The following is a 12,327-nucleotide window of genomic DNA, read 5'->3' on the forward strand; positions in this document are numbered from 1 at the left end:
GGAACTAGACAGAATAAAAGATGAAATGGAACTAGTATGAGAAATTGCTTAAGACTGACCATTTCGAACCATGGCACGTTCATTACCATAGTAGATAGCTGGTTGATCCACACCCTCGGTGTCACTTGTCATGTGGGACGTTGCACCAGAGTTAGGAAACCATTCGGAGTCATTCAGGTCTTGAATTGAGTAGGTGGAAAATGCTTCAGCAAGATTAGCCGATTGCTTCTTCTTGAGTATGAAGAAGCTCCTGCAATGTTTGGCTAGGTGTCCCTCATTGTCATACAACTGACAGTGAACATAGGAGGTGGATGATGACTTTGAATGGGTAAAAGAGCTAGAAGAAGGGGAAGACTGATTCTTCACTTTCTTAACCCCTACCGATTTGGAAGCTTACTGCACATAATAGGCAAAGTTAGAAGACGAGTGGGAAACTGACCTTTTAAAAAATCTCATGACTCAAAGCTTTCGGAACAATCTCAAGAAAGGAGGGTAATAGAATCTATGATATCATGCTCGTAAATACTAGTGAACCTTATCTGTGTCGCCAATGGGACGATCAATCGCAGCTAATTGATCGCAAAGACATTTGAAGGTGTGGGAAAACTCAGCAATAGACTAAGAGCCATGTTGCATTAGTTGGAGTTCATCCTTGAGTTGCAATTCACGAGTCTTCAATTGGTGCGAGAATGAGACTTCAAGAGCGCGCCAAGTCTCCTAAGAAAGATGTAAACCCAATACCTCACTCATAGACTCCTCGGTAAGAGAAGAGTAGAGCAAATTGAGAAGCGTCTGATCAGTATGCAGCCAAGAAGTGTAGGATGAATTTGGCTTTTGGTGCCATCATCAGCAAGAATTGTGGTTGAGGGAGCCGCGATGCTACCATCCAAATAGCCAAACAAATCTTGACTGGCTAATAGAGGAACAAACTGATTTTTTCACAATAAGTAATTGGAGAAAGTCAGTTTAATGGTGAGCATATGCACCATTGTGTTGAGCGGAAGAGAAGGAGATGAAGAAGTCGAAGTAGCCATGGTTAGAATCAAAGAAAAAACCTTGAAATTGATAGCATAAAGATATTTAAGAAATAATGTATAGTGGCTGAAATCCTCCTTAACATGTGTACGTAGGAGATAACATCAAATATATATAGAATAAATTACAACTATGTGATCCTATAAAATAGGAAAGAATCAAAATACAAATATTGAAAACATATCTACACACTACAAGAAAATACACTTGTCGCAGCGTTTTTTGAATTGCTGAAAATAAACACGCTGCAAATGGGTATTATTTGCAGCGTTTTTCACATCGCTACAAATATTTAAGCACATTTATTACATGTCCGAGAGGAGGGCACTGAAATTTTTTTTTTATAGCGAGTTTTATAGTAATAGTGGCAATTAATGGCGCTGCAATAAGAAATGGACTTGTTGTGGCGCGCAGAGCTACGTCGGGATGAAGCTGGGCGCCAAAGTAGTAAATACATTTTAATTTCCCCCCACCCCCCGCCCCAACGTTTCGCAGACCACAGTACCTTTCTTGTAGTGTTCAGAGAACTCCCTAACCGCAAGCTTCTTCGGCAAAACCTATTTGCCCTACCTCCACCTGCAAATCGCGAGTTTGACCAACTGATATTGTGCGAACCGAACTTGAAGCTAGAAGGATTCACAAGGCACACACTTTCACGGAAATTCTCTTTCAGTTTTCGGAGTCCCATTTTCCGACCCCCTTTCCCCCTAGTTCGTGTAAATTCCTCTGTTTTTGGTCTATCAATTTCGACTATAGAGCCCCCTTCGCTGAGCATTAGGTTTTGGTGCCCTGTTATGGTGCTGTTTACCTCGGATTTGGGCTTCAATTTGCAGTGTCGACCGATGCTGATTTTCAGCTCATAGTGGTCATTGTGAAGGTATTTTTCTTGTCCCTCTAATTTGCATAATCACTTCTTAATTAACCTTGTGTTCCTCCACCGATTAATGACCACTAACTCACTGCCTCCACCCATTTGGTGCTTGCGGAAGGAATTTCTGGGTTTTCCTCTTAGGAATGTAAACACCAGCCCATGTGTTTGACACATTATGCTGAGATTTTTTCCACAAAATCCTCCTTTTTGTATATACTAATCCCCTCTGTTATTGTTGCAGCACGATCCTTTTCTTGGTGGCAAAGGGTTATTGGTATCGCCTATTCCCCTTCATTTCCTCCACTCGGTTGGCATGATTTATAGCTGGTAAGAACCTCTGCTTTTTTCCCCAATTTTATTCCCAGCGTTTAGGTCAAGTATAAATTAGCATAGACTTTTTGTACATTAATGGAACCTCAATCCAGTTAGCCTAAAGTAGTTAAAAGATACTGGGTAATTTGTCTCAGATATGCCTCATGTATTTCATTTTGTTTGAAATTGCTATTTAATTCCATGGTGTAACCAAAATTATAAGTTACTTCAATATTTTACTTCAAATTTAGTATACTTTGTGCACTAGTATTCCCTCATATTCTTTGAAATTGCTTGGAAATACTGAAACTTTGGAAGCTGAAATAATATGCTAACATTCGGTTGATGTAGACTTGTGTTAAAAAAGCATTGACCATAGTTTACTTGCAGCTTGTTGTTGGTGTCTAGTTAGCAAAAGAAAACATAAATAAGTAGATCTCTAAACTCTTTATTTCCAGCGTTTCATTTTCTGAGAAAACTACAAGTGTAACCCTCCCCTTCTCAATATGATCTTGTGGATAATATTGACGCCCACATAAGCTTCTTTTACCCATTTGGAATGAAAAATTTAGATAGGAATTCTGTAGTTTCATCTCATGAAGTACTGCTCATGAGATTAAGTGATTATGGTTGTTGATAATAATTCCTCCTGGTAAAATTTGAAGGATAGAAATAAGATCTTAAGAACTCTATTTGTTGAATCATAAATATATCTGAGAAATTAACTTAATTACATTCGGAATGCCAAGTTTTGAATAAACCCATGCACCTCAACTATGCTGATCATACGTTCGCATGAGATGTTATAAGTTTTATTCTTTTACAAAATCTACTGATATTGGATAAAATAGGTACTAATAGATATATCTAGTTTAAGAAAATAAAATGAAATAGATATCTAATTTTAATAACTATTTCGTCCATGATTCATACAAGCAATGCAGTAGCCTATAACTTGACTATAATGGAAGTAATGAAAAACTGATTTAGAGTTGTTTTGCTTAATTTTTTTTTTTGGTATGTTAGAGATAATATCGAATCAAAGATTTGCTTTAATTATTATCTGCATGAACTAGCCTCATGTATTGCTCTTTTAAAGAAGCAATACAGCCTCATCTTGATAAATATATATTTCTTTATCAAGTTTTTAGTTTGCTGGTCTGGGTGATGCTGGCACAAGGATGTTTAAAAAAAAAAAAATATCCTCACGGGGATTGCTTGGAGCACTGGATTTTTTAATGAGCCAGTCAGTGTTTCGAGAATTTGAGTGTTCGAAGTGAATTCTTGTTTATTGATTTTGCTTGGTTTTGTCGAGTTGGCTCTTTTGGATTTGTTGATTCTTAGTGCAATTAAAGATCTGGCTTTTACCCCCATTTTCAAGATTACTTGCAGTCAAATTTCTTTTAGAATTTTCATGAGAGAGTCAAGCGAGGGATAGACACTACTTGGACGACAGTGGCCACTTTCCACGCCAGGCAAATTTTCAGCTTTGGAATTGGTTCTATCAGGCTTGAAGAACTAATCTTTGCACATTTATCTTTATATCTTTCCCACGCAAAAAAACTCTCTGTTTCTAACGCCCATAATCAATATTATTTGTCAGCCAACCAAAAAAAATGGGCTGGGCAAAAATCCAGCCCATCAGAGATTGGAGAGAGGGTTTGAACTCAATAGCGAAGAACAACAACTACAGGAAAGAAAGCTTCTGTTTCAGGAATCTGTTTTCTGATAGAGAGGAATGCAGTTTATTTACTGAGAGTTCGTTTTTTTTAATATAATGTATTCACCTCAGCTAGCATGCGGTGTGCTCTTGGATTTAAAGAAGCTTCTCCATAGCACTACTCCCACCGCATTCGGGCCCATTTCTCTCTCTTCTATGCCCCATTGCGCCAGGGTTTAGCATTTTTTACAAAAAAAGCCCATTTTCTTGTGACTGTTTTCATTTATCTTCCTAGACTTTATCGTTGTATATCGAATAATTATATTATTTGCTAGTGATTTTGCTCATAAATCACTGTACATGGTGGATCGGATGGTACTATGTTTCAATTTCAGTATTTCTATTGGATCATGTTCAAGTTCGGTTACGGTGATGGTTTTGTTGAAAATTCCTAATTTTCATGGCTTTGGGTTTTTATTTTATGGTTTTATTTATTTAGTACCCCGGTAAACAGCTTGGGCTTGGCAATATGTTTTCTCTTCGTTCCGATACTTCATTTGTTTTTTTTCTTTTTCCTTGTGGTAAGTGGGCATGTCGCATTTCATTGGCCGTTGTTATATATCATTTTTTTTTTACTCGTATTGTTGATGAGAAAAGGTGCTTAGTTGTAATCCTACATTTTCGCTAAAAGTTAGAAGTGCCTTGTTGTGTGAATTGGTTACGCACCTTCATAAATCTGCAGGTTATGAGTGCCCATTCCCTGAAAAATAAGTAGTTCTTTCTCAGAATTTCGAGTTCTGGAATTCTATAACCAAAAAGTGGTTTAGGCTCATCCAAAATATGGCTTTTGGGGTGGAACCGAATTGGGATATAACAAATCTTATGGAGAATCATTTGATTCTCCCTTATCACATAGGATGAAAAAAAAATAATAAAAATTAAGATGATGGGTAATATTATTTAAAAAATAATTATCTATCCAAAAGAGATCACTAGGACCAACCTTTTAGTGGGTAGATCCTTTCTGGACCCAATAAATAGTACTAGTACTGTACATAGAGCGTCAGTCGTCAAGCAGCCTGCCTTTCTTTGCACGATCTGATTCCAAGCTTTTACTAAGGATAAGAAAACTTCATTAATTAGTTGGCACCCACTTAAGTAGATAGTTAGCTTCTTCTCAATTTACATTATTATATCGTTACTTAGCTTTTTGCAGCCTTGGAAGGTTTTAACCTTTTTTTATTGGTGTTGGGTGTACCAGAATAAAGTTTCAATAGTTCCACGAATACAAATCGGATAATTCTAAAAACTGTTTGCACCAAGATGATTTGAATGTTCAAGACCAAACAGCAGGATCGAAACTCTATCCGACCTAGAGATTAGCCTTAGACGTTGTAATTATTCAGGGAGGTATGCGCTGAGGCTGATCATGACTTGTTTCTGATCTCGATAACTTACAATGGCATGAAATGTTTCTTTTTCTTTTTAAAAGCTTAACTCATGGGGAAAGAGTTATTAAGAAAGAAACAAGGACCAAACTTTCACGTGGAATATTTCACTTTTAACACAAGGAATCTCACTCTTTTTTATTTTTCTTAACAAAGGAAAAGACTACTTTCTCTGTCAAAGGCCATGCAATTGCAAGCATGCAAACCATCTCAAAAGCAAAAACCGGATAAAAAGTCTCTCCCTTAATATATAGCCCTTTCTTTCCATGTTGTCTTCCACTCATATATTCATGCACTTATGGACATCATGGTAAAGAAGCAAAAACCACTTTATCACAGAACTACTCAATATATATGTATGTATTTCCATCAAACAGAGCTGTTTCTACTTCAACTCAGCACGAGAATGGCAACAACATCAGCATCACTGCCTGAGCAGCAACAGCCAGGGGAAACCCTGATGACTCCTGGAGTTGCATCCAGCAGCAGCAGTAGCAGTGCTTGGCATTCTTCTGGGTCTCTTGGCCCATTCTTTGCAGTGATGTCAGTTCTAACAGTTCTTGCAATTATTTCGTGCGTGCTGGGAAAGAGGTGCACAGAAAGGGCAGCTTCTTCCATGGAGAGTATCGGAGACAGAGACATCTTTGGGTGGGTGAAGCGGAAGTGCAGGCCGCGGTGTATATCCGGCGATGTTGAGATTGGAGCAAAGATTATGGGATTTGGCAAAGGGAAAAATGATGTCAAGGTTAAAGATGGTGAGAATCAACCTCCCCCACAGGCTTGAATATTGATGCAGGTGGGTTTATGCAATCTGCATGCGTGGAAATAATTTCATATTCAAGCTGCTGTAACATTCCTTCTTCTTCTTTTTCTTTTTCTTTCCCCTTTTTTTTTTTTGGGAGTTGTAAGATCAGACTTTTTGGTTTTGTTTTGTAACTTGATTCATATATTTGAATATATTTTTACATATGTATACATGCATGCATGTCACTCTCAAAAGAGATTTCCTAAATCATAAAGAGATCAAGAACCAATAACAGAAAAAATATACCACCAATTAATGTTTATTTAATGAGAAATACTTTAAGAGAATTTATTAAATAAATATATAAATTGACGTAATTTAATATAATATTTTATTTTATTTTATTTTAAAGTAAATTTTTAAAGTAAATTTAATGTCATGACAAGAAATTTACCTTTATAAAAAAAAGTTGCTTTAACTCGAGAAAAAGAAAGGCTACAGTTTTTTGGAAGTCTGCATTATTTAGCAGCATGAGCTGAGTAGAATCAAATATTTAGGTGGGACCCTTTGCTAACTGTTTGGAGATGGATCCACCCCACATGAGCTGTATGAATGATTAATGGAACCTGGCTGACAGTATTAATTTTACCTTTTTCAGTACTGTGTATTATTCTTTCTATAAAAATTTTATATAAAGTTATTTTTGTATATTTTTTATATATTTTATTAATATAATTAGTTAAATATTAAAAAAATTAATACAATCAATTACACTAATAAAAAAAATATAAAAATAATTGTACATATCATTACTTATTAGTCTCATACATGATAGAGCCATGCATGTGCATGCCCATGCACCATGGATGGAGTACAAGCCTTTATATAAAAGCATGAGCATGTCATTACCTTGCAATAAATGGAACTGAATAATGTATAGATGAATCATTTATATATTATTCCATGCATCACTGTGCACACATGAACTTGAACTTGCAACAGCTCAACTATTCTTCATTTGCCAGGGTGTTTAAAATTAGATTGAGATTCCTCATCTCTCATGGTCTTAAATTTCAAATGACTTACTATTAAGGATTTAATAAATAATAATTTTTTTTTATCAATTTAAATTTTTGAGGCAATTGATGATTTCATATATTATCATAATAAAAGTTTGAATTCAAACTCTTAACTTTACACTTAATTTATTAATTAAATTTTTCACGTGTCAAGCTGACTTACTACTAATTTCTATCAGCTAAAATTTGTAAGGCTTGCTAACTTATAACACACTCATGAATTTGATGCTTGGATTGATTGAAATTGATAAAGAAAATGAAAGAGAATTGCAAGGAAAATGGTTAAATTATAGTCAACATCTAAGAATAAGATCGAGAAAACCAACAATCCAATTAATTAATGTTTGGATAACAAAGCCAAACCTTCTGAAAATTGGACTTGACGAGCTTAACCAACGTTGAGCAGATTGGCCAAAGTCGGGCATATTATAGGGGTATTATGATTTTACAAATCGACTATAATATTCCCTTTGTGATAGGAAAAATGATATGGTAACAAACTATATTATAACTCAATTACGATTGGGTATTAAGAAGATCATTTTTCCTTTATATTGAGCTCCTGCATGCACAAGTAATTGATAGTGTTTTTGGATTAAAGTAAAAAAATTATATTTTAATATGAAGTTGTATTTGTCGTATAATATATAGTTTTTGTTCTATATATATTATTGTTTATGTTGTTAGGTTTATTTTATATTTTTATCTTTTTGAGAAATGATATTTATAATCATAAGATTTGTCAGCCTCGCGCATCTCTTTTAAAAAAATAGATAAATATGAAATCCATATAAAAAAAAATATTTTTTAATAATGATTTCTACTTTAATTCAAAGAGAGTACATCCTATGACTGTACATTACTCTTAATTGTAGAGATTGTGAGAATCCAATGATTAAATTTGTAAGACATGAGGTATACCTTATAATATATATTAAATTTTTAAGAGTAATGTTAGATATAGTTATAGAGTGTGTAAGAGCCATGCAATCCTTTTAAAAACGAGTGGGATCACTATTAAAAAATCAGTTTTTTTATGTGGTTCCTTTATTTTCTCATTTTTTTCAAAAGAATTGTGTGGTACTTTTACATTTCACGACTGCAAATATCATTTTTCAAAATAGAATGCCATATCGTACACAGTTCCAACTCCATTTTTCGAAGAATAATATTAGATATAGTTTTAGAATATAAAAAATCCACGCTTGCTTTGAAAGTCTACTATTAAAAATAAATAAATTTTCATGTAGATGCTAAATTTACCCATTTTTTAAAAGGGAAAATGCTAAATGGCCCCTAGTTTTGCCACCTAACATTGCTCATGTATTTTATTTTTATTTTTTATTAATGGATACAAAAGTGACTATCAGTGAATTTATATATTTTAAATTTTTTTAAATATGTTTAAAAAAATATTTAAAAAAAAAAAAGAAAAAAAAAGTGCAATTTGCACTAGTGGTGACTTTGATAGACCAAAATTATGGGACTAACTAGTAGCTAGCACTCAGACAATGCTAGGGAGCCTCCAGCATGTACAGTTGGATATGCCCCTAGTGTATTTTAATTTATTTTTTTTCAAATATTTTTTAAATATATTTAAATATTTTTAAAAAATACACACATTTACTAATATTAGTCACTTTCTTAACTATTAAAAAAATTAAAACACATAAGCAGTCAAATTAAAAAAAAAAAATACTTAATATTTCAATATTTTAAAACTGTAAATCTATCTTTAAAATTGAGAAGGCAATAGCAAGCTTCCTCGAAAGCACGAAGAAAAATATGCAAAGGCCATAGAATCTTATCACGTGTACGTGTTTGCATGAAAGCGACAAAATACATGCACCGACTCCCCTTCCTGGCTGCTTCCATATAATCCACCCCACAAATAATTAAAATTATGCTTAACACCTCATTTGGCTATTATTTTTTCATACAAGACGACGCATCCCGTTATTTTATTATTGAGCCTCTATTTTTTATAATTAAAAAAATATTATCCATCATCATTTTAATCATCATAATATTATTATATGCTATCTATTTTATTATTATTCTTCTATCATCTCATAATATAATATTAAAAAATTATAAATTATTTATTATATTATAATTTTATATAATCATTTAATATCACATCAATAGATATTAATTACTAAAAAAATTAGATTTTTGTGATCAATTTATTACAACGAGAAGACTATTTTAAATAGTATTTTCGTTGTAATAAATTAATCATAAAAACTGGTTTTTCTTGTAATATAAGACGAAGATAATAAAATTGATGAAAATTATATTTTATTTTCTTTTAAATCATACAAGAGGATGATAAATCAGAGAATAATAATTAATATTTTCCTTGGCAATTTATATATATATATTATCAAGGAAATTATATTTAGGTCTCATTTGGATAATTAAAATGTTTCATCTCATCTCATCTCAGTCATCATTATAATTTTTTTAAATTTTCATACAAAATATAATAAATAATTCAATTTTTTGAATTATCAAAATAATAATAATTTTAAAAAAATATTTTAACAATATGTTATTCAATTTTCAACTTTCATCTCAACTTATCTTATTTCAACTCAGTATCCAAACAGATTATAAAAACCAATTTACCTTTTTTTAACCGAACTTATATATACTAAAAAAATTAAAATTCTGAAAAAAAAAATCATTTATTATTTTTGTAATAATTGTCAAATATGGTCGTGGTGCTTCCTAATATGACTCGGAAACAAAATTCAAACCTCACACCCATAACAACTCATAACACCAAAAAAAAAAACAGCATCCATGTTAACACCTTCTCCTCCACCACCACCACCACCACCCATACATTTTCATGCATGATCTCTTGATTTGATCCTTCATCTCCATTTTTATTTATTTTTTATTTTTATGTTTTATGTTTGCATTACAAGAATGGCTTCACTCAAGGTAATGGATGATCATGATCAGCTCAAGCAATTGAAGGACATCTTCGCAAGATTTGACATGGACTCAGACGGTAGCCTAACCATCCTAGAGCTTGCTGCACTCCTTAGGTCCATCGGACTCAAGCCCTCCGGCGACCAAATCCACGTCCTTTTAGCCAACATTGACTCCAACGGCAATGGCTTCGTCGAGTTTGACGAATTGGTCAACGCCATATTGCCCGACATGAACGAAGAAATACTGATAAACCAGGAGCAGCTTTTGGAGGTTTTCCGATCGTTTGATAGGGATGGCAATGGCTACATAACTGCGGCTGAGCTGGCAGGATCTATGGCCAAAATGGGTCAGCCATTAACGTACAGAGAGCTCACGGAGATGATCCAGGAAGCTGATGTTAATGGCGATGGTGTCATTAGCTTTCATGAATTTGCTGCTGTAATGGCAAAGTCTGCTTCTGGTTTTCTAGGCCTCGCTTTTTCGTGATTGATTTATTTATTTATTTTAATTCATTTTCAAAATGTTCATTGATCTTGTTGATAGGATCAGAATTTATCGTCTCTGTTTAACTAATTTTAGATGGTTACAGCCCAGAGATGAGACATTTAATTAGTACTGCAAATGATGATCATGGAGAAATTCATGTCCTTTGAACTATTCTATTTGAAGGGAGGACATGAAGATGATTAATAAAAGTGCATGTAGATGCAGACATACATCTCTTCTTCCTTTAGAAAACCAGCCACCCAATTTTATTTTCTGCTGCAAATTGTCAGTGAAATACATAGTAATAAAATAAAAATTACAATAAAATTAAAATTAAAATGAAATGAGTTTAGATTGATCGGATATGGAAATTTCGCTCTCTTTAAGAGATTTAAACAAAGTTTTGAATGAATGAGCAAGCTTCCTCTTGACTTGTCTCTTCTATGATATAACAACTCAAATGATCGTCGTATAGTTCAAACCAATTTTACACAAATAATTAAGGCCAAAGTTCTACTAGAAAAAAACACATCTCTCTTTCTCAAGAGTATTCACACACTTTGTTTTTTCTTTTGATAAATGATAATTGCAGTCGTGAGTGCATAAGTGCCGTATAATCATTTTGAAAAAAATGAATAAATACAAAATCTATATAAAAAGAAAGTAATTTTTTAATAGTGGGTCACATTATTTTTTAAAACGACTTCACTTTGCTTACACACTCTACTTTGCCTTTACTTTTATATAAAACTTCTCTCATAGGTAAAAATAGGCAGATTACCACTATTCATGCAAAGAGAGATTATAACTGAGAATAGAAACAGAGGCTGAAGCACCTCACGTTTGAAATAATTCCGTAGACTTTACCACCCACCATGGCTTTTTTCTATTTCAGCAACGAGTATTTAATGGCTAGAGGACCTAAAAGGTACATATTCTAGAAAGAAAAAACGAAGTCCATAGACCAATGAAGCTTGAAAGTAGGCAGAGCTAATCACTCTCTCCTCAAACCTAATTCTTTTTCAAAAAAAAAAAAAAAAAGGACTTGAAACAACTTATTTGTCCAATCTTAATTACTAAATGAATTTCAAATTCCATCATTATTGGACATTGAAATAAAAAACGTTACAAAATACTATATATTAAAAAAATACTAACATAAATTAACATCGAAATCGTTGATCCAATTATGCTGAACCATTCCCACATACTTGGCATGCTCCAAATGTTATTATTCAACAGCTTCAGTTACAAAGATTTGAAGTGTCCTTCAGATTTGTACTATCCATGGCCTCTGTTATAATACGTGGCTCATATCGAGTAGAACATGTATTTAGAGAAAGCAGGGGTATTTTAGGAAATTTTTAAAACCCCCTATATGGTTAGGGTTAGTAAAAGGCATTTGATGTAACCCTAATTTCATATAATGAAATTTTAGTTGCCGCTCGCTCCTGTGGATGTAGGCATACTATCGAACTACGTTAAATCTTTGCATTATTTTGCTTTCTCTTTTCCGTACAATTCATCATAATTGCCGCATGTTTTCACAACAGTACCATATTACTGGTTCTAAGACAAACCACACCACTTGGACACAAAAAAATTGCAGGGAAGCGGGTATCAAGAATATTGCTGCTGGTACTTCTTGAGCCTGTTAAACCTCTTCCATGATCACTTGCAAAACCAAAGAATGAAGAAATCTAGACGCTGATGGTTCAAGCAAGAACTCTCCAGTGCCTAAGAAA

At 33.4% G+C, this 12,327-nt stretch overlaps 2 protein-coding genes across 2 annotated transcripts; both read left to right on the forward strand.

The window, feature by feature from the left end:
* Positions 1-5,577: 5,577 nt before the first annotated feature.
* On the forward strand, positions 5,578-6,301 carry LOC122297248. Its single transcript, XM_043107248.1, has one exon. The coding sequence runs from the start codon at positions 5,625-5,627 to the stop codon at positions 6,108-6,110; it is 486 nt and encodes a 161-aa protein (XP_042963182.1). The 5' UTR covers positions 5,578-5,624; the 3' UTR covers positions 6,111-6,301.
* Positions 6,302-9,872: 3,571 nt separating this feature from the next.
* LOC122297735 (probable calcium-binding protein CML15) lies at positions 9,873-10,753 on the forward strand. The gene has a single exon (XM_043107880.1). It carries the CDS (start codon positions 10,064-10,066, stop codon positions 10,580-10,582), a length of 519 nt encoding a protein of 172 aa, XP_042963814.1. The 5' UTR covers positions 9,873-10,063; the 3' UTR covers positions 10,583-10,753.
* Positions 10,754-12,327: the final 1,574 nt, after the last annotated feature.

Source organism: Carya illinoinensis, chromosome 15 (assembly GCF_018687715.1).
Source record: "Carya illinoinensis cultivar Pawnee chromosome 15, C.illinoinensisPawnee_v1, whole genome shotgun sequence".
Taxonomy (NCBI): Eukaryota; Viridiplantae; Streptophyta; class Magnoliopsida; order Fagales; family Juglandaceae; genus Carya; species Carya illinoinensis.

Bases quoted from the DNA above. Each gene is read 5' to 3' on its own strand.
- LOC122297248 (XM_043107248.1), top strand. From the start codon at position 5,625: ATGGACATCATGGTAAAGAAGCAAAAACCACTTTATCACAGAACTACT.
- LOC122297735 (XM_043107880.1), top strand. From the start codon at position 10,064: ATGTTTTATGTTTGCATTACAAGAATGGCTTCACTCAAGGTAATGGAT.